The sequence below is a fragment of the Indicator indicator genome, chromosome 18, assembly GCF_027791375.1.
Source record: "Indicator indicator isolate 239-I01 chromosome 18, UM_Iind_1.1, whole genome shotgun sequence".
NCBI lineage: Eukaryota > Metazoa > Chordata > Aves > Piciformes > Indicatoridae > Indicator > Indicator indicator.
This window is the reverse complement of record NC_072027.1, coordinates 2,440,179-2,468,068: the sequence shown is the minus strand read 5'-3', so window position 1 is coordinate 2,468,068 and position 27,890 is coordinate 2,440,179. Positions and strand designations below refer to the sequence as shown.

General features: G+C 46.2%; 1 protein-coding gene across 1 annotated transcript in view; it reads left to right on the top strand.

The window, feature by feature from the left end:
* RASGEF1C (RasGEF domain family member 1C) overlaps nt 1-27,420 on the top strand; it is a 30,521-nt gene extending 3,101 nt beyond the window's left edge. The window contains exons 3-13 of the mRNA XM_054389125.1: nt 1,956-2,093; nt 8,223-8,435; nt 10,574-10,648; nt 15,312-15,407; nt 16,540-16,642; nt 16,741-16,820; nt 17,988-18,083; nt 23,541-23,636; nt 24,922-25,045; nt 26,863-26,935; nt 27,396-27,420. Of these exons, the coding sequence (XP_054245100.1) occupies nt 1,956-2,093; nt 8,223-8,435; nt 10,574-10,648; nt 15,312-15,407; nt 16,540-16,642; nt 16,741-16,820; nt 17,988-18,083; nt 23,541-23,636; nt 24,922-25,045; nt 26,863-26,935; nt 27,396-27,420 (1,119 nt within the window). The remainder of the gene's footprint in view (nt 1-1,955; nt 2,094-8,222; nt 8,436-10,573; nt 10,649-15,311; nt 15,408-16,539; nt 16,643-16,740; nt 16,821-17,987; nt 18,084-23,540; nt 23,637-24,921; nt 25,046-26,862; nt 26,936-27,395) is intronic.
* Nucleotides 27,421-27,890: the final 470 nt, after the last annotated feature.

Sequence of the window (27,890 nt, the reverse complement as noted above, 5' to 3'; positions counted from 1 at the left end):
AAGCCATTTCTCTAAGGTGTGGTGGGTTTTGTTCTCCAGTTCTATGGCAGCTGCAAGTTTAGGAGGATTTGAATGTGAACATTGCAAAGATCTGATGCTCATTAAACTCTGCAAGAAATGAGAAGCAAGGTCTTACTGTGAAGATCTCTCAATGTGCCTGAAGTGGATCTGTGTTTTGGACTGGACTGGCAGACTTGGTGGGACACCAACTCAGGATCTTGTGTTGGGCTGACTTTAAAACTCTGCCCACAAGCAACCTCCCATCCCCTGTGTCCTGTGACTTGCACAAAGTCCTCTCCTTCAGTTCTAGCAGGAGTTTACACAGGTGGAGCAAACGTCTCCCCAGACCTTTGTAGTTTGCAATAAAGCTTTCCCTTCAGCAGCCACCTGCTGGTCTTTGAGCCTGAGCTTGATGCCAGCTGACAGCAGCTATTTTTAGAGCTGTGGTTCATCGTAACCTGTTGTTGGTGGGAAGCTGAAATATGCATTTTAGCCACCTTGGTTGAAAAGCAGAGAGCTGTGGAGCTCAAGAGTATAATTTTTCCTGATTGCAGGGTACACTTCAGCTGCAGCACGTAGGATGCAGGATGCTGTTTGTTTTGGTCTGTGTTTTCTCTAAATAAAAGTGCAGTTTGGTGTTTAATGCAGTTTCCCTTTCACATGCTCTTGCATAACAGAAGATGAAAGCTTTGGAAGCAGCTGCTCTGGCCATCTTTTGAGATAAAGCTGATGCACCAATTGTGCTGGTCCCCATATTTCCCTCCTTGCACCATATCTTCCTGAGCATTCCCACTACTGCACCTTCAAATAAATCTGCACCAAAACAGGACAAGGAATAATAGATAGAAGCTAGAGCACAGGAGGTTCCACCTCAAAACTTCTTTACTGTGAGGGTGCTGGAGCACTGGAACAGGCTGCCCAGTGAGGCTGTGGAGTCTCCTTCTTTAGAGCCTTTCAAAGCCAACCTGGATGTGTTCCTGTGGTCTGCCTTAGGTGATGCTGCTTTGGCAGGGGGCTTGGATCCAATGATCTCTGGAGGTCCCTTCCAACCCCTAACATTCTGTGATTCTGTAAAAAGCAAAGTGGGCATCAGCTGTGTGTTGTGTGAGGGGATGTCCTTGCTCTATCATGGGCAATGTTTTCAAACTAGAGAGGAGCAGATTTAGACTGGATGTTAGGAACAAGTTCTGCACCATAAGGGTAGTGGAAACCTGGGACAGGTCGCCCAGGGAGGTGGTTGTGGCCCTATCCCTGAAGATATTCAAGGTGATGTTTGACAGGGCTCTGGGCAACCTGATCTAGTGGAGGATGTCCCTGCTGACTGCAGAGGGGGTTGGACTGCGTTCTTCCAACCCAGACCATTCTGATTTGATGACCTTGAGCTCATGTGGGAAGAGGGCAATGCTCTCAGTACCCCAGGTAAGGTTACTGAAGTGCTGGTGGTTTTGCTGTCATCCCTTCCTCATGTTGCATCTGCCACTGGTCACTAAGCATTTCTTTCATACAGCCAGAAAACAAAGCAGCACAGAACACCTCTTTGTAGGTCAAGAACTGCATTCCAATCACTTTTTTTTTTTTCAAGGAAAGATGAGACTGTAGGAGGGTTGTAAGTGCAAAAGGGAAGCACATAAGAGTCAAATGGGCAAACAGAGCAGATTATATTTTTTTCCAAAAAGGTATGAAGGTTGTACCAGCAGAATGTCCATCCAAGCATGTGCAGAATGATTAAATCTGCATGCAAGTGAGGCAGTTGTGCACACACCCAAGTCCTGGAATAGCTTGGGTACCAGAATGTATCAGTTGTGCACCACCCTAGGTATGTGTGTGCAGACTTTGCAGGTACAACCTAAATGCCTTCCTTGAAACTCTGGCCCCATGTTCAGGGGCATTTGCTGGGAGACTTTGATGAGTAACCATGTTCCAACCCCTGTCCATCATTCTGGTTTGTGTTTCAGGCTCGGATCAGGAAATTTGGACCCAAAATCTTGCAGTTGCTGACGGAGTGGACAGAGACATTCCCGTATGACTTCCAGGAGGAGCGGATGATTGGCCACCTGAAAGACATGATTCACCGGATAGCCCCGTGTGATGAGGTGAGGATGTCTGGCCTGGCACGTTGCATGGGGCCCCAAAGTTCTTTTGCCCACCTGGTTCCTCCTTTTGGCACTTTCTGTTCCATCCTCCTACAGTTTTTTCTCTTCCAACTGTCAAAACCTGTAGTGACTTCCCTAGGAGTAACATCTCCCAGCTTAGGTACTCCTGTGGCAGTGACATGGAGACACATCAGAGTAAGCAGTGTAATTAATCTATTGTAGTATCTAGTATGGGCTGGATATTAGAAGAAAGTTCTTCACAGAGAGAGTGATTGCCCATTGGAATGTGCTGCCCAGGGAGGTGGTGGAGTCACTGTCCCTGGAGATGTTCAAGAGAAGCCTGGATGAGGCACTTGGTGCCATGGTCTGGTTGATTGGATAGGGCTGGGGGATAGGTTGGACTGGATGAGCTTGGAGGTCTCTTCCAACCTGGTTGATTCTATGATTCTAGTGCACAGCAAATTTTTTAAGTGTCACAGTATATCAGAGGTTGGAAGGGACCTGAAGACATCATCAGGTCCAACCCCCCTGCCAGAGCAGGATCACTCAGGGTAATCTTCACAGGAATGCATTCAGGTGGGTTTTGAAAGTCTCCAGAGAAGGAGACTCTACAAAGTAATAATATTTTGCAGAGAAAAGGTCTAAAGGCATAGCACAGACCAAATGTGATGGTCACAGTTCAAGTAGTAATAGAGCTGTGGCCTCCCAAGTTACAGTCTAGCAGAGAGCTGAAGTATTATGACCTGAGACCAACCATCCTGGCCAAGCAGTGGCTCAAGGAGTCCTCCAGGATGTTTAATTTAGTAAATGAGGGGTGGAACAGGCAGGCAGTTGTCAGGGAATTGCACTGGAGAATTTAAAAATTTGTTGCTTTGAGGCTACCTCATAAAGGCTTCCTTCATCTCACTGTATTTATGACCCTGCTCTGTCTCATTTCTCCATTTGCTTATCTCATCACTTGTGCCAAAATCTGCTTTGCTTTCCTTACTTTAAATGTCTTCAGGCCGCAATTTTTGTTTAAACAATCTTTGTATTTTTCCCATTTTCCCATCTCTCTCCCTGGTGACTCTAACAGGGATTTGGCTTACTCCTACCTGTCTTGTGTGAAGGAGTTCACAGGCCCCATGCATGAGGTGGTTGATGTTGTAAGGCATGGACCCAGACAGGAGGTGAGCAGGCACAGAGCAGCAGATCCTGGGCACAGCTTGACTAATGTCAGTGGAATCCCCCTCAAAGTTCCCAGGATCTAAGGGCTGAGGTAGCTCCTGATGAGTGCAGCCTGTTTGGCTGATGTGGTGACATTGCAAGGGACAGTTCTTTACCTTTAAGTAAAATACAAACACTTATGGGCATGTAGCTTCTCTGGGAGTATGAAAGGGACAAAAGACAGCAGTGTGTGGCCTGCTGGGAAGAAACTCAGTCTAGAGGACTGTAAATGTGTGAGCCACATGTGTGGTAGAGTAGGACACAGTGAATGGAGTCTGTGGGAGACCTGTTTGCACACTCAGGTGGGTGAAACTCATAAATTAGTTCAGAAACTTTAAAAATACCACAAAGCCCTTGAAAATATAAGGAGCAAATGGCACAGAGAGTCTCTAATTACTTGTAGGTTAACGATGGGATGTGGCAGGCTTCAGTTCTGTTGGCTATATCAGGGTCTGTGTTCAGGACACAGATGGGTGCAATTCAGTAGAAGAAAAAGCACATACTCATGAGGCTGAGAGAGGTAGAGAGAAGAGAAGGAATTAGCAGGGTGGCAGCACAACAGACATGAAGTTGGACCCTCCTACCCACATGAAACAGGAGAGAAATGGAAACAGCTGCTCTTGGGCATCACAGCTGGGGAGGGTGGCATGGATCAGCTGGCTGGGCTGACCAGCCCATGGGAGAGAAGGGGTGATGGGAACAAAGGACTTTCAGAAAGAGCCAAGGTGGCCTCAGTTTCATTGACCAGACCAGGGAATTGTCTCCTGGAAAGGGAAGGAACCATGAACTTGCTCCTGCTAGCCACTAAGTAAGGTATCTTGGAGCCTTTCGGTATCTGAAGTGAGAGAAATCCACCCAGACCCTCCAAAACCATGTCCACTGGAAAGGAGCCAGCCTAAGGGCAGAGGACAATGGCTTTGCTTGTGGTCTTTAAAAGCAGGAGCTGTCCTGGTGAAGAGCCATGGTGCTAAGCATCAACTCTTTGCATACAAAGCAATAGTTTGTTTGCCTAACCCAAGCCAGCACTGCGCACCTCTGCTCTGGAGTCTGCATAGCTGTGCACTAATGCTTACAGGTGCCCCGGGGGGGCTCAGACTACATTAGGTTCAAATCATTGTTTTTCAGATATTCCTAGGGACTGTAATTGCAGGTGATCACAGCTGAGCAAAATCAATAGTTAATTTAAGGAACAGCTCCCACCCCACAAATGCAGATTTCCCTTTTTAAGGGACAGCACAAAGGAGTGGTGGTGCCTGGTGGCTCTTTGGAAAGAAAGTCCTTCCCCTTGTGAGTCACAGAAATGAAAGGCTGAAAGATTTGTGAGGTCAGCTAGTCCATTGAGGTCAGTGCAGGATTTTTCCCTGTCCTTTGTGAAGTCCACTTTGTAAAGGCTCTGTGCTGTGCTTATAAAGGTGGCCATGCTGAGAAGCATTTCCTTTAGTAAGTGCTGTGATTTGCATTTTGAGTTAGAAATTTTAATTAAAATTTGAGCTCCTCAGCCACCTGCTGAGGCCTGCTGTCTTCAGAGGAACTTTCCCAGTTAAGAACGAAACATTTTCTTGAAATATTAAACAGTCATCTGCTGCTTTTTGACTGCTAATGTGACAGTGGAGTGGGATCAGTTGAGAGAGTCCAGCACGCAGCCCAGGGATCGCTCTGTGGCAAGGTAATTACCAACGTGCTGAAGGTAATGAGCAATGCTGTTTGCACTTAGCAAACACAGCTTAAAGAAGGCAGGAAATGCTTTTAAAAGGGCAGGTTTGGGTTTTGTGTTTTTTTTCATTGCTCACCCAACATGCACTGAAAAAGCTTTCTAGGTGAGGGTGCACCTGACGGATTTTCGGAGAGTTTCTTCAAGAGTTCTAATTTTGGATTAGTTTTTATTGTCTCCATTAAGTACCTCTCATTTCACTCTTTATTAGGTGGTTGACCTACCTGAATCTTTGCTATCAAGTTTACTGTTGGCTATACCTATATTCTTGGTGCTGTACCTGTTTATTAGGTGGTTGACCTACCTGAGTCTTTGCTATCAAGTTTACTGTTGGCTGTACCTCTATTTTTGTGCCCTACCTCTATTTTTCCACTGTACTCCCTACAAAACTAGGTGAAACTAGATCCTTTGGTAAGGGTTCATTGAAAGGTTGGCTAATATGCCTGCCTTTCAAGGAATTTTTATGCTGCTTTTTGGCTTTTCATCCAAACATTGAAGGATTTGATCCTGCCCAGAAATGGCTGGTCTGAGATTTCTTATCCCAGCTCCTTTTTTTGAATGAATCCTGGGGTTTCAGCTAAAAGTTTTAGCCAATTGTTTCATGTTGGCCTGGATGGTTTCTCCTCCCTGTCTGGGCTTTTCTGCCTTGCTCAAAACAGAGGCACTTGGTTTTGGGGTTCTCTTCTACTGCTGCCTTAATTCTAGCTGGTGTAATGATGATGTGGAGGAGAAACCCATCTGCTCCAAGTGCCTCCTTCAGGTGGTCATGATGTGTGTGTGTGCAACCACCAGGGGAATCTTAATCTTGATCTTGATCATGAAATGCAAAGTTGGGGATGTGCCCTCCCTGTAGGTGTTCAAGTCCAGGCTGGCTGAGGTCTTGAGCAACCTGGTCTAGTTGAAGATGTCCCAGCCCATAGCAGGGGGAGTTGCAACTAGATGATCTTTAAGGTCCCTTCAACCCCAAACCATTCTATGAATCTGTGTTGAGTAGAAAATTTGGATTTCAGAGCCGTGCCCACCCCCACACCCCCTGAAATTGATTCCCCTGTTTACAAAATAAGTTCACAAAATACCAAATATGTCTTTATTTGAGTTTCCACTGAAAAATAACATTCTGGTAGAGCTTCCTAAGCTGTGCTGAGATTTGCAAACACACCTGGATGTAAAGCAGGGAAATATTTAGATGGTGGTCAGTAGTTTGTATCCAGGACAGGCTTTGTAAACCAGAAGCATGACCATCTGTTTGAGTGAGGATTTCCAGGAACAAGGCTGGTAGTCTATCTTCCTTGGAGCTAACACACATCAGGAACAGATAAAAATTGAAAGGGGGTGGAGGGTTATTTTCTAAAAATTATTTCAAGCATTTCTTTCTACATCTTTCTCACTCCATTTTCACTCCTTCTGTGTGATTTGCTTCCAAGCAGAACATGTGTTGTCATTCGCCAACAGAAGTGCCTGATGCCTTCTAGGGACTTTGAACTTAGCAGCTCTGTTTTGGTAAAAAGCTTGGCTACATCTTGCTGGCCCATGGTCTATCCCAGCTCAAGGGAGTTTCTTTCTTGAGGGAAGTAAGAGGTTCTTCAGCAAGGTGAACCCTTCTGCTAGATAAGCTCTCTGAAAGTTACTAAGTGTTGCAGCAAAAGTTGAAGCACTTGGGATGTTCTAAAGGTTCCCAGCCTCAGCCTGTATTGGGAGCAGGGTAGACGTAAGCTTGTTAGTCTGTACTGTGAAGTAGTTGGAGATGCTACCTCCAGCAGGCAGATGGGATCCTCTGTAGGTGGGAAGAGCACTGCCTGGCTTCTGGTACCTGGAGCACCTAACACAGAAGTGCTGTCAATGCCTAATAGTGAAGTCCATCCACAGTCCACAAAACTCTGAAGAAGATGGAAGGCTGGATCTAAACCATGGGATTGAGGAGTACGTCCCAAGACTTCACTTGGGCTGTGTCCAGCTTGGCGTGTGACACAGGTGTGTGCTGGTCTTTGTGGGAAGGCATATCCAGCCAGGTCCCTGTTGCAATGATGAGGACTTCTTGGAGGGTGCCAGTGTGTACCTCTGCTGTGCAGTGCATGTGTAAGAGGAGAGGGCTCATTGCCAGCTCTGGTTTCCCACTGATAAATTACAAACTGGTATTACTGGCAACTTGACATTACTAAGTTCTGCTTGGATAGGGAGTGAGGAATTGCTCCACTTGTGAGCAGCCAGAGGATTTCTCCTCCGTATGTCTTTGTGCTGGAAGAGGACTTGGCATTAAGCCAGCCTACAAACTGTTTTCCCAAGTGACTGTGCTCTTTGAAATTGAGCAAGCACCCACTGCACCCATGCCTGATGCTCCTTTCCCTGCCTGGGAAAGCCTATGAGGCCATGTTCCTCAGCAGGGCACACCTCATGCTCCCTGTGAGGCTTTTGCCCAAGGACATTTCTGATTCATCCTTGTCTGCAGAGCCCACCCACCAGTTATCTCAGCCTGGTAGTGTCTGCATCTGTCAGTCATGAAGAGTTGAAGGCATTTCTTTCTGCCCATCCTCCATGGCCAGCAGCTCCACTCATTCTCTGTAAAGAGCTGCTCCAGCTCTGAGAACCACCTGAGCAACTTAGTAATGATCATCATGCTGAGCACATGGCTGTGCTTGGAATAAAATATGAGCTGCCTTCAGTAGCAATTAACATTTTGGATCTTAAATACTTAAAGCTCCATGATGCTCAGGCCACTCCAGCTGCATAGCAAGTAGCTGCATGCCTCTGCTGCTTTCAGCTCAGATGTATGGAGAGAAGAGCATCAGAAACGTTTCTGATTCCTAATAAATAGGAGTTGACTGAGCACCACTGAGAGGGAGAGTTCTTGACCAACACATAGCTGACCTAAAGGACAGGTACCAAAGGCTGCTGTGCTCCAGAAAGCTGCAGGCACTCAGGTTGCAGGGTTACCTCTCCTCTGATCCTGCTCTTGGCAGGAATATGGAGCACCGGTGCCAGCCCAACCCCCAAGTCCTGCCTGCCTCTTCTCTTGCCTGCAGTCTGTTTCTGTGGTCCCAAGCACAGAACTGTAATTAAGCCAACTGGTTACTCTGAAATAGGCTTGTTGAGGATAAATTGGTGACCTGTTGCTGGCTTAAGAGTATTTTGCAGAAGGGAACAATTCAGCCCAGACCGACTCCCTTGTTAGGTTTTTGGGTGGTTTATGTTTCTTTCTCTCCCGGTCTCTCCAGGCCTACTGGAAAAAGATGAATCAGCTTTTGCAAACCCTGAATCAGAAGCTTGCAACTCTCAGCCATGGGCAAGAAGGGATTGTCAAGATCAGTGCTGCTGTCTCTGATAAGCTAGTTGCCTTTAAAAGCAAACCTCCCTCAATTCAGAGAGAAATCCTGAGCGTCTGCAGTGACCCTTACACCCTGGCTCAGCAGCTGACACATGTGGAGCTGGTAAGTGGGAATGCTTCCCAAAGCCTGCAGCCAGAGAGAGTATTTTAAGCCCTCAGCTGCTAAGTATTCCAGACAGAACCAAGAACTGTCTGCACTGCTGCAGCACATCCCGTGCTGCATCTGCACTGCAGCAGGAGGCAGGGTTTGACAGGTTAAGAGATGCTTGGGAAGCAAGCTATAGGTCAGGAGTGTTCCTGTGCATCTTGGGGTGGCTCACTCCACTTTTTCACCTTGCCTAGCTGTGAAATGTGAGTCATAGTCCCAGGAAGGTCAAGAGCTTCTCACTCCTGTAAGGTGCTCTGAGCCCCACAGCATGGAGGTGTAACTGAAATGCTGGTGGTTAGCCCTGGTATTGGTTTGGAAGAACTTTTAACAGTTCAACTCTGTTCCTACAGACACATAAAGCATCTGAGCTGTCTGATGTGTTTTTCATTCTTCCCCTTGGGACTTTGTGCATGGGCATACAAGGGGGTGCAAACAGCACCCACAGCAAGACCTGCTTTTTCCTGCATAGCTCTGCAGTCCCTTCTCAGGCAGGGTTGTGGTGGTAACTGCTCCAACTTCAGCACCAAGATGTTGGACAGACTGTTGTGTTGCACACTATCCTCCCAGGGTCAGGTCCTCTGTGTAGACCTCCTAGATGTTCCTAGAAGAACATAAAACATTGCTGCCCTCTGCAGATCTCTTGATGCTGTAATGATTTCCTGCTGCCTGCCCTCCTGCAGACAGTGGTCATCCTTGAGAGGAAGGCTGGAAAAACAAACTGGGAAATGGACTGTGGATTGGAGTGAATATTATGGAATTCCGAAGGTAGTTGATACTCTGTTTGTCAAGAAGTGAACTAGCTCAGAAAATCCAAATTCAGGATCATGTTCTCACCTTAGTTTTCAGAACATGAAGCTTTGGCTCTCTTTGCTTTATAAAGCTTAAGCCAGAGAGCAGAAGTCCTTTTGCCTGGAGTTTTCCCTCTTGCTTTTCCTTTCCTCCACAGTGCAGCTGTCTTCCAAGGGGAGATTCCCTGTAACCAGGGCACTGCTGCACTTCTACAACTGATGCAGCCAAGGGTTCTCCTTCCACTTTATTGTAACCAGTGGCCTCTACATTCTCTTCCACTTACTGCACCTGGTACGCCGGCCACTCTGTGCTAAAACTGCCTGATGCTGCTTTGTTGCAAAGAATTACTTGCTGCTTATTAAATAACAGTTGTTTGGTGGTGAGAGCCCTGTACAGTTATCAGTGGCAAGATGAGAAGCCAAGAGACCCAGCATGGGAGCAGCCACAGCATTTTCACTGAACTCCCACTGACTTTATTGTTGGTTGAGTGTCCTAAGTTTGGGCTACAGGAATTCCCAAATGCCTCCTCTGAAATACCTTTGTGACCTACAACCTACTGAGGAGATTTTTTTTTTCTTTGTTTCTAATAAACATGTTTAAGGGGATTGAAAAGCCTATGAAGAAGGGCAGTGGTGTGGCTGGGGCTGCCAGGTTTGTTCAGGAGCTGGTGGAGATGGCCTGACTGTCTTTTACTGAGCCACTTCTGGATGCTTGGTTTACTCTTGGTCTGGTTAATGCCTGGGACACTCTGCTATGTAAGCAATGCCTTTAATGGAGCACAAGCATCTTCAGTGCCTTCCTTCCCCACTGGCACAAAGCCACCACCCCAGGGCATCACCTGAGCTTCACTGGGTAGGGAGGTAGGGTCAGAGCATTGTTTGTGTGCAGATGAGCAGCAGATTGCTATGGTTACCAGATCACAGCATTGCTGCTGCCTTACCAGCTGGGAAACAAGGCTGTGGAGCACTGCTGGACCACAGCAGCTCTGTGGCAGCACCAAGCCCAGAGCTGAGATCTGCTGGCTCCCAGATGGACCTTTCTGCATCCAGCACCTTTCTCTCTGTGGTGCAGACAGCTCTCACTGTGGCTTGTCAGTGCTGAGACATGTTTATTCTCATTGCCTTCCTTCTGCTGAAATTACTCTCATTGTTCTTTTGAATGTCAATGTCTGGTGATAGCTGGCTGTCTACCAGTTCAGTAACACTAGTCAGAGCTGACACATAATGGGCATGTCTCACCAAGAGAAACAGATTCCAGGGTGCTTTCTTACTTCTTCCTCTCTTTCTTTTTCCTTCCTCTAATAGGAAAGGCTAAGTCACATTGGACCTGAGGAGTTTGTGCAGGCTTTTGTACACAAAGACCCTCTGGATGGCACCAAGGTATGGTTTGTCCACATGCATAGTGTCTCCTGTGGTAAGTGTTTGTTCTAAATGAACCCCTGTGAGGAGAATCCACAAGAGCAGGGCCTGGCTCATGGTGACCATGGCCAGGTCACCTGGTGAGCTGCATTGTCACTGCAAGCATGAGGCCTGCTGGCAGAGCTTGCACTGGCAGGTCATTGCCCTTCCTATGGTCCAGTCTGAGACCACAGGCTCACAGGGTATTAGGGGTTGGAAGGAACCTCCAAAGGTCATTGAGTCCAACCCCCCTGTCAGAGCAGGAGCATAGAATGCAGCACAGGTCACACAGGAACACATCCAGATGGGTTTTGAAAGTCTCCAGAGAAGGAGACTCCACAACCTCCCTGGGCAGCCTGTTCCAGTGTTTTGGGACCCTCACAGTGAGGAAGTTCCTCCTCATGCTGAGGTGGAACCTCCTGTGCTGTGGTTCATATCCATTGCATCTTGTCCTGTCACAGGGTGCAACTGAGCAGAGCCTGTCCCCTCCCTCTTGACCCTCAGCCCTCAGGTATTTATAAACCAGCCAGCATGCTGATGTTCTGCTTTCTGGCTTGTTTCTGCTAACCTGCTTTGACCAGGGCAGATGGCTTGAGGCTGTACACAGCCAGGGAATGTCTGTTCCAAGTGCTGAAGGTTGCAGTGTGATGTAATGCCCATGGTGTGTGTCCACACACCACAGCCATGAGTCAGTGCGTCATGAAGCAACATTCTTTGCTCTGTCTACACAATGGCTTTTAACCCAGAGCACCACAAGGAATGGGGAGTCTGAGCAGGGCTCCAGCCAGTGACTGCTGGAAGCCACTTTTTGGAGTCTTTCCACTCACTCTAGTAGGGGTTTGAAAGAGAATTTCAGTGAGTGCTTCAAAAAAAACCAGAGAGTCTTCTTGGCTGGAGAGGGAGAGTTGGAGATTTCACATACAGCCAGAAAAGAGAGAGAGAGTGGAAAGTTCTTCCCCAGAACTGCCTGTGGGCTCCCACTGGGATTGTACATCAATGGCAGAATGTCATCATTGGATGCTGAACAGAACAGCAAGATCCCTGTTTATACTGCTGCCCACACAGCACTGTCACGAAAGGATGGATGGATGGATGGATGGATGGATAAAAAGTGCAACACTGGTCTCTTTCCTCCTCTCATTGGTGTTACGGAGATTTTGCAGTTGGTTTTGAGGAGAGAGGAGGGAGCAGAGATGGTATTTCAAATATTCTGAGCATCGAGCACATCCTTTAGGAAGGAGGCCCAAGGTAGCAAAGATGTGTCAGAAACATGAAATATCAAACCAGTTAGAGTGAGGTTTCAGCAAGCTGCTGCAGACATGAGGGACAAGGCTGAAACTGAACAGTTGTCATTATCTGCATCAAAGTAAAAAGTAAGAGATCAAACGAGGGCACTGAATTTGAGTGAATTTTGGAAGAGTGGGAGGCAGCAGCGAGTGAAATCTAATTACATCAAGCTATAGAGGAGAAGGGATGTTAGGAGGGAGGGGAAGGGATGTTAAGAGGGAGGAGGAAATGTTAAGAGGGAGGACGAAATGTTCAGTAAAGAACTAATGTATGCAGAACAGCTGGAGCTGTCTAGAATTTCAAATGCAGGGCCAGCACAGAATGCTACAAAGCTGTGAGGAGAAGTTGAGCTTACCAAGCAAAGAGGGAACATCAGCTAAGGTGGACAGGAAGGATCACAACGAGAGGCAGAGGGCCTGAAAATAATGGTTGCAATGGGAAACCTGAGCAAATGATCTTGATGGGCTCTGCCAAGCTATTGGACATGGCTGTTCTTCAAATGCAACTCTGAACACTGGGGTGCTGCCAGTGTTCAGACAGCTGCAGACAGTAACTCCAGTGGAGTGCAACATAACATAACAGGTGCTTGGAGTGCTCCACTGCACTGCCTTTGAATTCCAGGCAACGTCTTCCCCCAGCAGGATCTGCTCAGTTAAAGAAAAGCTGCCCTGACATTTTCACACCAGCATGGCACTAACAAATTCCTGGGCTCCAAGTCAGCTGATGAAGGCAGAGAGAGTCTGGAACTTTTCTCCACCCTTTGCCTGGGTTGATCAGAGGTCCCAAGGATGATTTAGAAGAGCTTTTATGTCACAGTAAGGTACAGTGGAGTGATCCTGTAGGACCTGGCAGAACATTGTACATAGCCATGCAGATGTGGAGTGGACTGACAGGGAGTTACCTTTGGTCTGAATCCCCTCCATCTGGAGATCATTGTGACCTTATTGTGGCTTTCCAGTATCTGAAGGGGGCTACAAGAAAGCTGGGGAAGGACTTTTTAGGCTATCAGGGAGTGACAGGACTGGGGGGAATGGAATAAAGCTGGAAGTGGGGAGATGCAGACTGGACGTGAGGAAGAAGTTCTTCCCCATGAGAGTGGTGAGAGCCTGGAATGGGTTGTCCAGGGAGGTGGTTGAGGTCCCATCCCTGGAGGTGTTTAAGGCCAGGCTGGATGAGGCTCTGGCCAGCCTGATGCAGTGTGAGGTGTCCCTGCCCATGGCAGGGGGGTTGGAACTGGATGATCCTTGTGGTCCCTTCCAACCCTGACTGATTTCTACGATTCTATGATTAAATATCTTTCTGATGCAAGGGCTTTAAAAGGCTTCATTTGTGGATGTTTATCAAGCACTTGGAGTTGCAGATGGAAGATGCTGGGGAGGTGCTAAATATTGTTGCCATTTATAAAGCATAGCCTTTAAAAAGCAGTCTGTTCAGCTTTCACTGGGACACACTTCTCACAGGCCTTGTGCTATCAGCTGTGGTTCTGCTGCCCTGGCACAGGACAGCAGTGTCGAGAGGGGGAATGGCAGACTGAGAACAAAAGCTAGGTTTGGTGTGCTGCTTTGCTCTAACAGGGAACAAGAAATACCACAGGGCAGAAGAAAAGCACTGGCTATGGGCAGGCTGGGGCTGCTCTGGCTTTCCTTTGTGGTGTTTGATATTTACAGGCTGCTTGCTGACATTTGTAGGTTTAGATTGGGTCTCAGGAAGAAGTTCTTCAGTATGAAAGTGGTCAGATTCTGGAATAGTTTGCTCAGGGAGGCTGTGGATGCCTCCTTCCTGGAGGTGTTCAAGGCCAAACTGGATGAGGCAACCTGGACTAGTAGGAGGTGTCCCTGCCTATGGCAGTGGGGTTGGAGTAGATCATAGAATTGTAGAATTGTCAGGGTTGGAAGGGACCTCAAGGCTCAGCCAGTTCCAACCCCCCTGCCATGGGCAGGGACACCTCACACTAGAGCAGGTTGCTCACAGCCACATCCAGCCTGGCTGCAAAAACCTCCAGGGATGAGGCTTCCACCACCTCCCTGGGCAACCTGTGCCAGGGTCTCACCACCCTCATGGGGAAGAATTTCTTCCTAACATCCACTCTGAATCTCCCCATTTCTAGTTTTGCTCCATTCCCCCCAGTCCTATCACTACCTGACATCCTAAAAAGATTTCTGGAATTTCTGGCTGCTTAAGAGGTGCTCCATAGCATGATGCTGTGTTTTGCTCTTTCCAACCATGCCTGTGTACAGAATCACAGGTGAATGCTCTCTCACTTGGGGAATTACCTCATGTACCATGTTAAACTCCATTTCTTAAGAGGCTTTAAGACACTTAGCTTACAAATAATAGGGGTACTCCTATTGAGGTGAATGGATCTGGGTTCATGCACTGTGATTTTCTTCTTAGAGCGATGCATTTATGGTAGCTCTGGGAAATGATCATCTTGACAAGATGAAAAAATCCCTATTCTCTGATACCCTCTAGTGGATGTTAACCAATGTTCAGCTGAGAGCAGGGGCTGCTAAATGGATAGCCTAAGAATTTAGGGCTGGGAAAGGGGATTGAATTTTTACGACCCCAAGCAACATCTTGAGGCTGTGTGGACTGCCCTATCACACTGCTGAAGTCAAATTATCTGCTGATGTCAAAGGAACTGGAAGAGTTCAGCCAAGTATCTGCTCCCACAGCCTGTATCAGTTATGGGAGTGTGCTTCTTGTAATGGCTCTTATCAATGAGGTATCTCTGGCATGTAAGTGACCTGCTCAAGAGCAGACACCAAGACAGAGCAGAGCTGGTCACCAGAGAGCAAATTATCCTGAAAACACAATAAGGGATTTTTTTTTCACCATAAAAAAACAACTGAAACTGTGCTTTTTCATTCTTAACTCTTGCTCAATTCACTAAATTATGGCCTGTCCTCTCCAGAAAAGGGCTGTGGGTGATGGCATTTACTACACTGAAGGAAGTCCTGGAATCAAAGCCAGAATCTGAACATTCAGTGGCAGACTGTACTTGTCCTATTCTGCACAGTCTTGTTGCTGTGTGAGTCCTGCAATGCCCTGGCTGTTAGCATCCCAGCGAAGCAGGGTCAGTGCAGACTGTGTCAGTGCACACTTGCTGCAGGCAAAGTGAGGCCATTTTCTCTTCACTGGTGTGGTTTGTGCAGTGTGACACACTGAGCTAGACCCTGGCACCTGCCAGCCACCCACCTGCCTGCTGACTGAACAGGGCCCTTGCTGCCCAGTCCTCCACATGTGCAAGAGAAACGTGGCCAATAAGTGCCTTTGTGTAAGCTTTGTCTTAGCCCTCAAGCAGCTAACTGAAACACAGTTTTTCTGTGCTTTTTTTTTTTTTCTTTTAACTCCCCAGACTTGTTTCAGTGAGCAGAAGAAGACCAGTAACCTTGAGGCCTATGTGAAATGGTTCAACAGACTCTGCTACCTGGTAGCAACGGAAATTTGCATGGTAAGCGAAAAGTTATGTGGCATGTTTCACCACCTGCTTGAAGTAGCAGTTTGAGATCACACATTAATAAGCAAACCTGGGGGTTTATTTTTTCTGGCCTAGCTAAGCATCTGAGGGTAGCTTTTAGTAAAATTGCACTTGCAGAAGCAACCTGATAAATGACAAACATGTTGCAGAGCAGAGCTGGTGACACACAGGGGATACGCTGTCCTCCTGATGTAGTAGGAGCACAGTGTGCAATAATGAACCCTGCAGGGGAAAAAAGAGAGAGGAAAAAATGCCTTGAATTATCCTATGAGATTTCTGCTGGAAAATATTCTAAGGCAGCAGTGTTTGTTATCTGCCATCCTAGAGCTCTGCTATGTCTGTGAGTTCCCATTGCACCGCTGCCCACTGCTGTAGCTGTGAGCAGTGGGAGTTTAAGTTGGTAGTGGGTTTAGTTTGATTCATTTGGCCCCATCACAATGAAACAAATGTTTTCCCCTTTGAAAAGGGTGTGAAAGGGAGGAATAGGAATAGGAATAGGAATAGGAATAGGAATAGGAATAGGAATAGGAATAGGAATAGGAATAGGAATAGGAAGACCAGCCTAGATAGCTGGTGACTGAAAAGCCATTTTGAAGATCATCTTTGGAAAAGGTGAGGTGATTGCAGTCCAGTTAAAAATGTGTGTTTAAAATGCAGGCTACTGTTTGGTCTGGCCACGTTGCTGAAGGGGACAGAAGAGGGGAATCAAAGTCTTTCTTGGACTAAGATGCTACTGTAAGATGAGTGTGAAATGCTGCCCTTAGGAAAGTCTGTGCTGATGTGCCCCCTGACTGGAGGGAGGCCAGCAGGGAGCTGAGGCACTGTTCAGGGCTGTCTGGGCTGCCTGTTCCAGCACTAAGACATTAACTGAGGCGAGCCTGGGGATTGCCATGGATTTCTTCTGTGTCACTGCAATGAAAGCTTTCATTTTAGAGACTGCCAGTCACCAGCATCCACTAGATTGTTGGAACAGAATTAGAACCAGTGACTGGTAACAGATGGCCCAAGCTGAGCGTGGATCCATGCTATGTACAGAGCAAATGCCTAAGATGCCCTCCAATTCTGCATATGCTTCTTACAGAGATTTGTTTGGTTTAATTTGCAGCCTGCAAAAAAGAAGCAACGAGCACAAGTGATTGAATTCTTCATTGATGTTGCCCGAGAGTGCTTTAACATAGGGAATTTCAATTCACTGATGGCAATCATCTGTAAGTACAGCTTCCACCCAGGTGTCTCTATCAGCTCTCACAGCTGAAAAAGGAAGCCTGACTCTCATCCATGGCTCTCTTCTGTTTCTCACTCCTAGCTGGAATGAACATGAGTCCAGTTTCCAGGCTAAAGAAGACTTGGTCAAAAGTGAAAACAGCCAAATTTTTCATTCTTGAGGTAATGAAAAAAATTTTCTTTCAATTTTTTTAAAGTGCTGCTATGCTGCTGGAGTTGTATGCTGGAGATTTTTGTTTGTGAATTTTCACTTTGTTATCCTGCTAGGAGATGTCTGCAGACATGTTTCACAGGCAGATTCTGGCTGAAGTTTCCCAGGTGGTGAGGAAGGTGTGATGCTGCAGATATGTAGAGGGGAACTGGAGCACTCAAATAAATAGGAAGAGACAAAAACCAGCAAGTCAATATAAATATGAGCCTATGTGCAAGCCACAGGGCTTCCACTAATGCCAGTTTGGTTTGGCCATGGACACAACACTGAGTGTAAAGATCCCAAGCTATACCTTAGACATAGAGTGAACAAGGCCCCAGGTTGTTTTTTGTGTTGAGAACAGGAGGATTTGGCATGTATAAAATCACAGTATCACAGTATAATCAGAAGTTGGAAGGGACTTCAAGAGATCATCAGGTCCAACCCCACTTCTAGAACCCTCTTCTAGAATCATAGAATTGTTAGGGTTGGAAGGGATCCATCAGTTCCAACCCCCTGCCATGGGCAGGGACACCTCACACCAGATCAGGTTGCTCAGAGCCACATCCAGCCTGGCTGCAAAAACCTCCAGGGATGAGGCTTCCACCACACCCCTGGGTATCCTGTTCCAGTGTCTCATCACCCTCATGGGGAAGAACTTCTTCCTAACATCCAATCTGAGTCTATCCACTTCTAGATTTTCTCCATTCCCCCTAGTCCTATCATTACCTGACACCCTAAAACGTCCCTCCCCAGCTTTCTTGTAGCCCTCTTCAGATACTGGAAGGCCAAAATAAGGTCTCCTCAGAGTCTTCTCTTCTCCAGACTGAATAGTCCCAACTCTTTCAGGCTGTCCTCATAAGAGAGGAGCTCCAGCCCTCTGATTTCCTCATGGCCCTTCTCTGGACATGCTCCAGCACATCCAGATCCTTCCTGTAATAGGGGCAATCCTTATTCTTCGCAGTAAGCTGTAATTAGAAGAATGAACAGCCATGATCTGTAGAGCTCTTACTGTACCTGTGATTCATGGGGGTTTGTGTGCATGGGTGTTCTTGAAGATGTAGGCCAGGCTCTCTTTAGGGTTTGCTAAGAGGACTCAGGTCACTACCTAACCAAAGTGTCTTCTTTTGTGTATCCAGCACCAGATGGACCCCACTGGTAATTTCTATAACTACAGAACAGCCTTGCGGGGGGCTGCGCACAGGTCCCTCACCGCACACAGCAACAGGGAGAAGGTAGGTGAGAGCACCCCTGCTTTATCTCCTGAGGCATGGCATGCACTGCTGCTGAGGGTCAGCAGCTCAAAGGCTTGATGGAAATGCTGTCCTCCCTTCCATGGGTCACCAGTGCAAGGCTGGCACACTGCTAATTCACAGAGAATCATAGAAGGGGGCTGGAAGGGACCTTGAAAGATCATAGAATCCAACCCCCCTGCCAGGGCAGGATCACCTAGAGTAGGTCACACAGGAATGCATCCAGGTGGGGTTTGAAAGTCTCCAGAGAAGGAGACTCCACAACCTCTCTGGGCAGCCTGCTCCACGGCTTCATCACCCTCACAGTGAAAAAGTTTTTCCTTATGTTCAGGAGGAACCTCCTCTGCTCCAGCCTGTACTCATTGCCTCCTGTCCTATCACTGGACATCACTGAGCAGAGCCTGGCTCCATCCTCCTCCTGACACTCACCCTTCACATCTTTATAAACATGATTGAGGAAATGCAATTGGAAATGTAAATCTGTGGCTGAAAGGAGTCTCAAATGGATCACAGGGCTTTTGTGGAGTTGCTCTGAGACACTAGGAAGCTAAAGAGGGCAGGACACAGGGCATGGAGGGCTTTGTTAGAAGCATCTCTATATGCTTGGGAAAGTCTCATTGTTTTGATTGTTAAGCCCAATGGAACAGGTGTTAGAGACTAAAATGACTCTTGTTTCAGTATGGAGCATCAGCCTGGCAGGCCCAGGTGGAACTGAGCTTTGTTACAACCATGCCAGCCAGGCTTCTGTGCAGAGCAGCCCCTATTTTCTGGTGTGTGATTTGAGATGGAGAGCAAAGGGCACAGCATGCAGAGATGAGGTGGCTCTCCATTTGCATTAGGGAGAGATGACATACCACAAGTCCTGCAAAGAAGTCTGGTCTGAATCCATTGGAGCAAACTTGGAGTGAAATCCTGTCCTAATGAATCTTCATTTCATTTGGTTGCTGCTGCCATCTCAGTGAGCAAGAACTGAAGTATTTGATCAGTGTTGGTGGCAGATATGTACCTTCCTGGGATGTCACTGATGCTGCAAAAAATCAGATTGACAAGATGTTAGTGCAGCAGCCTCCTGGTTTGTGCCCCAGTGGGTTTCCTGTTAATTTTCTTATTTCTCCACTCAATTCTCTTTTGTTTTATGAAAGAGGGTTTGTTTTTAACACTGCAATTGCACATAGGCATAAATAGGTAATCTCTGTGCAGAGCATGGCTAAAGCAAAGTGGATACTGCATGAACAAGCATAATATAGGATTTAGCATTCAGTCACTAGAGGAGCCAGTGCAGATGCTAATCTCACACCCCTGTAAATTTGATGTAAATCTGCTGAAGCTAATGGAATCTCACAGCACTTACAGCGAAATGAGATCAGCATCTGGGCTCAGGCTGACTCAGCTGCAGTGTGGGTAAGCTGAGCTGTTCCAAAGAGCACTTCTTTGTGCAAAGAAAAGAAGATGATGGCTTTGGATGTTTGTGACTGGCAGAGAAGTTCTTTTTACTCTCACAAAGCACAGCAAGGATGTGACCATCTGAGATGTTCTGCAGTTTAGTTCTTCCGCAGCCATCAAAGCAGTTCCTTTGTTGTTTGACTTATTTTCCTGTGGAAGCCAGCAACCTGTGTCATATCTCTGCCCCTAGCTGGTTAAGACTGAGGGCACAGAGGTTACTGAATTGAAAGGAATCCATTTTCCCTAAGTAAAAGCCCATATTCTGTTTCCCTTCTGCAGATAACACTAGTTCAAGCAAATGCTCAAGCATCTGATCTGGTAGCTACTCCCAGTGGGTGTTTTGCAGTGTCAGATAAGGCAGATCGTGTAATTCTTGCTGTAGGAGTTAAGGAATTGTGTTGCTTTTTGTAAGCAAGAGTATCAGTTCTTTGTTTTCATGAGTTTGAGTAAAATGGAAAGAACAAGATCACTCTTTTCCACCAAAAACGTTGTTTCTTGGCAACATTGTAGTGAAGCTCACTCCGAAGAAAGTGTTCATCTTCAGACTCACTTACAAGGATGTGAATTCCCAGTCCCCTCCACCCCTCTGCTTGACAAGTGGCCCCCCAGAGGCACAGATGGAGGCTTCAGGCCACAGTCCATCTGTCTGAGAGGGAAGGTGCCCTGGAGGAAGCACTCTTGTTGCAGGCTAGCAGACTAAGCAGTGGGTTATGTCTGGCAGGAAGGAAAACTGCCTGCAGGCTCAGGGGAGTTAAGGTTTAACTGGCAGACTCACCAGAAAAGTGACTTTCTTCTCAGGACTGGTGTCTTGACTGCTGGATTTTGCACAACACTTGAACAGAAGCACAGCTCAGGGGCTAAACTATGTCCTAAGAGGGGGACAGGGTGAGGCAGTGACCTAGGACACCCTCCCTCCTTCTCTCTGCAAACATCTTACCCCAATCCTCCAAGTGGCACTGGCCTTCTGCACAAAGAGCACTGCTGGTTTCACTACCCAGCCCATCCTCATCTTTGGGTGCTCATGCAGGGCTGCAGCACAGGTTGTAGGAGAAGGATCTCAAGACACCCATGGCAGGGGGGTTGGCCTGCATGATCTTTCAAGGTCCCTTCCAACCCCAAACGTTCTGTGCTTCTGTGTGATTCCCTGACTTCAGTCTGCACTGCTGTGATCCAGCCCTTCTCTCAGTGTGTAAACAGCAGACTTAGAACTGCTGGTTACTGGTTCAGGAGCAGGCTTGTGGAAAGGCACAGGCGAGGCAGCTCTCAGGGCTGAGAGCAGCAGCAGCAAGAAACCTGCCAAAGTGCATGGTGAGAGAACTGGTAATGAAGAAGGGCTGATGTTTCATGCAGAATTCAGAGGGGGTGTATTCACTAGGAACTAGGTCTGGTTTTATCTGTGCAGTCATCTGACCCATGCTACCTCCAAAATGAAGTGGTTCCTCTGAGAAAGCCTGCATTGTGCTGATAGTATGTCTCTGGCTTTGAAATGATGGCAGTGTGTGGAGTGCAGTACTGTGTGCTGTTGCTGCCTGACACTATGGAGGAGAACACTTCTGATCTCATTAGCTGTCTTCTTTCTGCAGGAGGCAATTGTCCTTCAGCATGTGGGTGGGTTGGATGGCATGGGGAGGGGGAATCAAAAGGGAGTGAAATATGAATTTGTGGCTCTAACCCAGCTTTTATGCTGGCAAAGTGCCTGGATTGAAGCCAACATTAGAGTGTAGCTATATCCACTTCTGGTGCTCTTCCTACAGACATTTGGACACCCAAACATAGAGGATAACATATTTTTATTGGGGAAATAACCAGTGACTCAAAGACAGAAGTCCCTTGGGAATGTATAGAGAATTGGTATCCTAGGGTATGTCCTAGAGGCCTTTTGGATGCAGACAAGAGCAAGCTCTGCCCATGCTCTGAGCTGCCTCTGCTGTGTTAGCATGGCACAGAGCCCACATTCATGCACCTTCCCCTCTCAGCAAGGCTTTTCATTTGTGTTTAGTACCACTAATGATGGTGACCTCGCTCCCAGGCAGCGTGAAGCCGGGCACAATAAGCTCACATCTACCAGCAGAAGATGTGTAGACAGAACCTGGCAGTAATTTCTAGCTGAGGATCAGTGCCTGGCTCCAGCTCTCTGTGTCTTCCCACTTTCTAAGACCAGGCTGATTAGAGAGAGATCATCAGTTTTGGTAGAAAACAAACTGAATTGTAATCTTTACCTCAGGTTGATTGGTTTAGTTTGGATGACATAAAAATGAATCCTGAAACACACTTAGCTCGCTTTGCCTAGAAGTTGTTCCACCTCACCTTGATAAGAGGGCTCAGGATTTTGAGGGGTTAGGCTGTGCTTTGTTTCCATTCCTGTACTGTGTCAGTGGGATGTGTCAGGATGATGCCAGTGGCTCTTGGAGAGTGTCAGTGCAGGCATTTTATGGCTATTGCATTGACCTGACAGAGTTTGTCTATGGCTGTCCCATAAAAAAGCAGAGATGTAGACCTTTAGCCATTTACTGCAGTGGTATTTCAGCTGAAACAGAAATTGGCTTCCATTTTCACAGCAAGGGTTGGTAGTGGCTTGTAGACTCCTGGCCTCAGCGTTTTAGTGTCTATGACTTGCACTCACTGTTGCATCATGAAGGCTGTAGACTGTAAAATAACAGCTGCCAGTCATCTTCTAGGTTCATTTTCAGCTGATGGACAGCATGAGATGCAATAACAGAGCAGCATTCAATACTTCACTAAAGGACTGCTCCCTTGGCTGGTCTTGCAAGCCACGAAGGCACTTTAAATTTGGTGCACACTTAAGCTACAGTTCAGCTAATTTAGAACAGGAAAACATTTGGACACTGCCATGCAATGTGCTTTCCTTTAAGTTCATGGTGATCAAGTTTGTATTTGGTGGCTTAGAGGACAGATGTTGCTGCCACAGGAAAAATGCTCCCAGAGGTGGCTGCCGACCTTACAGCTCAAACCCTCTGAGTGGCCTTTTTCCGTCAAAGTGCCAGTGCTGCAGAGGTGGAAGGACTCAGCCCAGGGGTAGCAGCTTTGTCATGGACTGGTCCTTTGTGTTATTGTTCTTTCCCCTTTGAGTTGTGACACAAAAGGACATGGAGGGAATCTGCTACGCTTTGGGTCTCTGTTGGAGCGCTGGGGATGTGCTTCAGCAGCGCTGTTGCTGCTTTCTGCAGTAGAAAATCTGGCATCAAATTTATCCCTGCTGTAATTCCATTAATTCCATGAGTCTTACTTAGAAGTAGGCATTTGCTATAGCAAATTATGACCTGACTGATGGGTTAGAGAGATGGCTTGGATCCCTGCTTATATGCCACTTTGCCCAGGGCTTATTTTGAGCTATATATGATCTCTCTGGCCACTGTTGGCAGTTTTCTGTCAACTAATTTCATAGTTTTAATCCTACTGTCTGCAAGTTAATTTGGAGAAGCAGGTTGTACTATTCAGGCACCAGGAAGGAAATTGCCTGCTTCAAGAGTTAGCCATGCACAGAGCTGCTGAAAACAAAACTGCTTGTAGACAAGCCCTTGGTCACCACATTTTATTCTGTCTTTCCATGTCACCATAGTGGTTCTTTGGTTCCCAGCTTCCTTTAAAGATTTGTATATTGAACATCTTTGCTTACAAAGACCCAACAGAGGAGGGAAGAGTTCTGCTGCTTTGCCCTTTGCTGTCTGATCTTGTCATCAAACGGTGCTGCTGTTGCTAATAACCTGGGTTATTAGTGTGGTCGTGGTGATGTTGTTCTGCTCAGTGAACCTTGTGTTCAGGTCATACTAATTTCAGCATATGTTGTCCTGCTGGCTGAAGGTGTCTCTCTACCCTGCTGCCCTTTTGCTTGCCTGTCACTTTTTAAGTGCATAGCACACTGAAAAGTTAATATTTCTTTTTTTTTTTTTCCTCCTCTCTTCTGATTGAGTTTTTCCTTCATGCGGAGAAAATCCCACGCTGGAAAGATAATAGCAATGCCATTTCTCTTCACAGATTGTGATCCCCTTCTTCAGCCTATTGATCAAGGACATTTATTTTTTGAATGAAGGGTGTGCTAATCGCCTTCCAAATGGACATGTCAACTTTGAGGTAAGAGCTGAAATATATTTTGTATCTATTCCATTCAGGTAGCACCATCTGAGACCCCTTGCCTGCAATTTCAGTGCAGAATGGGAGATCTCAAGCGACTGTGTGAGGGTTACACCAATCCCAAAATGTTTTTTGGTTTTTAAAAGAATTAATATGTGTATTTTATCCAAACAACACAAGCAGATCATCCTGACTTGCTTGATGTTGGTTGGCTGCTAGAAGTACAGTGTCAGCAGTAGGAATGATTCTACTTATGGCTTGGAGGGGAAAATGGCTTTTTCAGAACACATGGAGACCTGTTTTTCCTACATACACACAGAAGCAAGGCTGTATAAAATGCTTTGTACTTTTATCTGTCCTTTTAGCCCTTTCCCATTTTTAATCAAGAGGTTTGGGAAAGTAAGGCTTGTGGTCATTTAAGAGAAATTAGAATACAAGCAGAATTACATACAGAGTACAGAGTCACTGTGTCTGTGAGGTAAATGTCAAGCCACTGAGATAAGGATCTGCATGTGTTACCTCCTGCCTGTGGGATTTGCACAGCAGAATGTCTATTAAAGGCAGCAGAAGGATTTATGTTCCCCCAGCCCTGGCTCTAGGTAGTATTAGTCACATATCCTGAGTATCCCAGGGTCTGTGCTGGGGTGGGTGGCTTTACACTAGCACAACTTGCTAGTGGCAGTGGAGGCACCCAGGTGTTCTTGTGTTCCAGTAGAGGAGCAGAGATGAGATGCTTCTGAAAGAACTGCCCAGTGTCAGTAAGAAAACAGTTCCTGAGCTGTCATTTCTCCAGCATCACTTTGGTTCCATTAAATTTCTCCTTCAGTTATTGGCATTGTGAGGTTGTGAGTAATGCACAGAACACTGAGCCTGACATTGCCTTGAATTATATCTGAAATGTTAGAAGGCCTAAAGGGTGTTGGAGTCACTCCACTTTATGTAGTTTAGATCTAATTCTTCTCCCTCCTGTTCCATCAAAGTTTATGTCCTCTATTCAGAAGTACATATGTGTAACCTATACCTTTGCTCATGAATACATTTTCCTTTAAGTACAGACTGTAATGGCTCACAAGAAGAAATGTAGGAAATGTAGAGCAGCCTTTTCTCTCCCTTTCCCTTGACAAGGCTCTGTGAAAATATACCCACCTGAAACATACAAGGTCCCGTTTTCCCAGCGTCCTTGTGCTTGGCATGAGGGGTCCTGGATCCTGGTCTCCTGCTTGGATGTGGTTGGTCTGGTGAGATAATCTTGCTGTGTCTGAGTGCAATGGTTTTATGTTTACAGAAATTTCTGGAACTGGCTAAGCAAGTAGGAGAGTTTATAACATGGAAGCAGGTGGAATGTCCCTTTGAGCAAGACCCTAACATCATCCACTACTTGCACACTGCTCCCATTTTCACTGAAGATGGTAAGACTCTGTACAGTCTCTCATCCCTGAAAATCTCTCTCTTTATCACTACTAATATCCTCCTGATCCATGCTTTGGTGCTGTCTTTCACTGACCAGTCGCTATTCTTTCCTAGCTTCCCTGCTTGCTTGTCCCCAGTCTCTCAAGGTGTTTTTGCAGACACAACCTTCTAGCTCATGAAGCTGCTGCCTGGTTGCTTTTCCCTTGCCCACCAGGCACTTACTCTCTCTCTAGGAAGCTGCCATTGTGGCCCTATTTTTGTAATCATGAAAAGAGGCCACACAAGCATGTCATAGACAGCTCTGAATGTCAGCTGTCCCTTAGCCACCCATTCTGTGATTGATGGAGCCAGAACTAATCTTTTCCATACACCAAGGCTGTCATCTCTTCAGTGAACACAGCCCAGGGCCATGGCAGCCCAGCTGCCCTCCTCCACTGCAGCAGACCTTATCTACAGAGAAGAATTCTGAAGAAAATATTTTCCAGTAATTAATTTAAGCTGTAGCTATGAAAGTCCCCTTCCAAAATTATTTCTCTGACTGTCTTTTTGTACTTTTTGTCCTTTTCAGTTTGGTACTCCAGCATGTCAGACCGTGTCATTTCATACTGGCTCATGTCACTTGCCTCTTGGTACATTTTCACGCACAGATTTGTCTATAGCTCTGTTCCCATAAGCTACACTGGGGTTATTTTCTCTTGCTTCTATAGGCAGTTTTCTGTGCTAATCCAAGTTAATCAGACCAGACAGCTTTTATTTCCCAGACTACTTCAGAACACAAAATACTGCTTCAGAAATCCTGCCTAAATCCTCAGCATGACTGCCAAAATAGAACAATTAATGTAATTAAAGTCATACATATCGAAAGGAGACAAAATGGATGCATTTGTGCTGGTTTTAGGGTGGAAAAGGGGACAGAAAGTGACCATCAGGGATAAAAATGCACTTTTCAGCCTGGTGGACCAAATTGGGTGATCTCAAGCCACTAACTGTGGGTAGATTCTTCTCTCTCGTGATGTCCCCTATATTCATACTGCTTTGTGGAAGCCACAGCGAGCCTTCCCTGTTAGCCAGGGGAAGCACACAGCAGAAAGATCTGCCCTGAATAAAAAGTGGGAGAATCTTTGGAGAGGGGCAGGAGCAGAAGCTCAGCTGTGCTGTGGTTGCTGCAGTGTGGTGCAATAGTGAGCCATCACTGGAATATTAAAATGCACCAGAATTTTAGCACAGAGTTGAACGCTGAGATGGTTCCAGCATTAAAATACAAAGCATCGCTCTGCAGTCAGGTGAGGAAATGTGTGTGAACACAAATCACAGCCTACCTAAAAACCTGTGAAGGCAGTGAGATATCAATGCACCACCAGCCTTTGCAGAGGAGACTCTACTGCCCAGACACACTTTGGTTTCACAACATGCATCCTAGAGTGCAGTTTTGCAGGAGAAAAAGGGCTTTTTATTTTCTCCCACTGAGTTCCCTCTCTGGTGTGTGTAATTCGTTCTTACCCTGAGGCTGCTTTGTATCCATTTAAGATACCACGTCCTCACAAGCTTTACAAAGATTGAGGGAGACAAAGTTGTGTTAGGTGATGGAAATGCCCTTCATTTTAAACAGCGTATTTGTTTAGCTGCCAGCTCTCCCTGTCTCTCTTGGGTTTTGTGTTGGTAGAGCACTTTGGTAGCAGTGCTGTGATGGAGTAAACAGGCCCAGATCTCAAAGCCAAGTTTCTCTTGCTGTCTGGTACAACATAGGACACACAAGAATGCAGAGAGATAGAGGGTTGGGGTTGCTGTTGGAATAAAACATATTTACCTTTTCCAGGTTTGTATCTGGCTTCCTATGAAAGTGAAAGTCCGGAAAACCAGACAGAAAAAGACAGGTGGAAATCCTTAAGGTAACCATTCCTTTTATCAGCTCATTTCTAAAGGACCTCCAAACTGCTCCACTGATAGTCAAAGCTTGTGAAGTGCTGGCATTTAAGACATGACCTCTGAAGGAGGTCTTTTCTGTTTAAGACTAATACACAGAGCTGAGGGTGCGCTGATAAGAGCTAATTGTAATCTCAAGTTATCCACTATTTAAAGAATAGCCTCCACTTGTGTGTTTCTACAGTGCTGTAACCCATGCAAAAGAGGCCTGGTGTGGGTGGAAAATGCCCTGGGTGGTTAACTGCATCTTCCTACAGTTCATATATCTTATGAGAGCTGTGTAATGGTTTGGTGTGAGAACCTGAAGAAAGGGATTTTTTTTTTTTTTTTTAAAGAAACACCACCACACAACCCCATCCTCCTTTATATTTTCTTTTTTTTTTTTTTCTCTTTTTTTTTCATTATTCCTGTGTTTTAAATTTACAGATCCACTATTTTAGGAAAGACTTGAAGACTGAGAGGTTATTGCAGTAGGTCAAGGAAAAGAAATCTGCAAACATTTTGCACTACTGATTCCAAAGATGCCTGTTTGGGATTTAGACACTTTTGTTTGTTTGTTTGTTTTGTTTGTTTGAGTTTTTCTGTTGGGTTTTTTTTGACTGCCTAACGTGATGGATGAACTGGATTCATCCACTGAAATCAACAGAACTGTGTGCACAATGATGTTTTTCTAATGAGAGACAGACGAAGGAAGGACAAACAGACTATTTGAGGCTGTGCCCAAACTGCATCAGGATCACTGTAACTTCTGCCTCTGAAGGAGAAGATAAGAAAATCAGGAGCATGGAGAACCATGGTACTGCAGAAGAAAATAGACAAGCATGTAAAAAGGAAAGCGAAAAGACAGAGGTGAATATTTCAGAAGCAGGTGCTTCAGACAGCAGCTCTTGAAACCCTCTGGGGATTGTAAAATTAAATCAA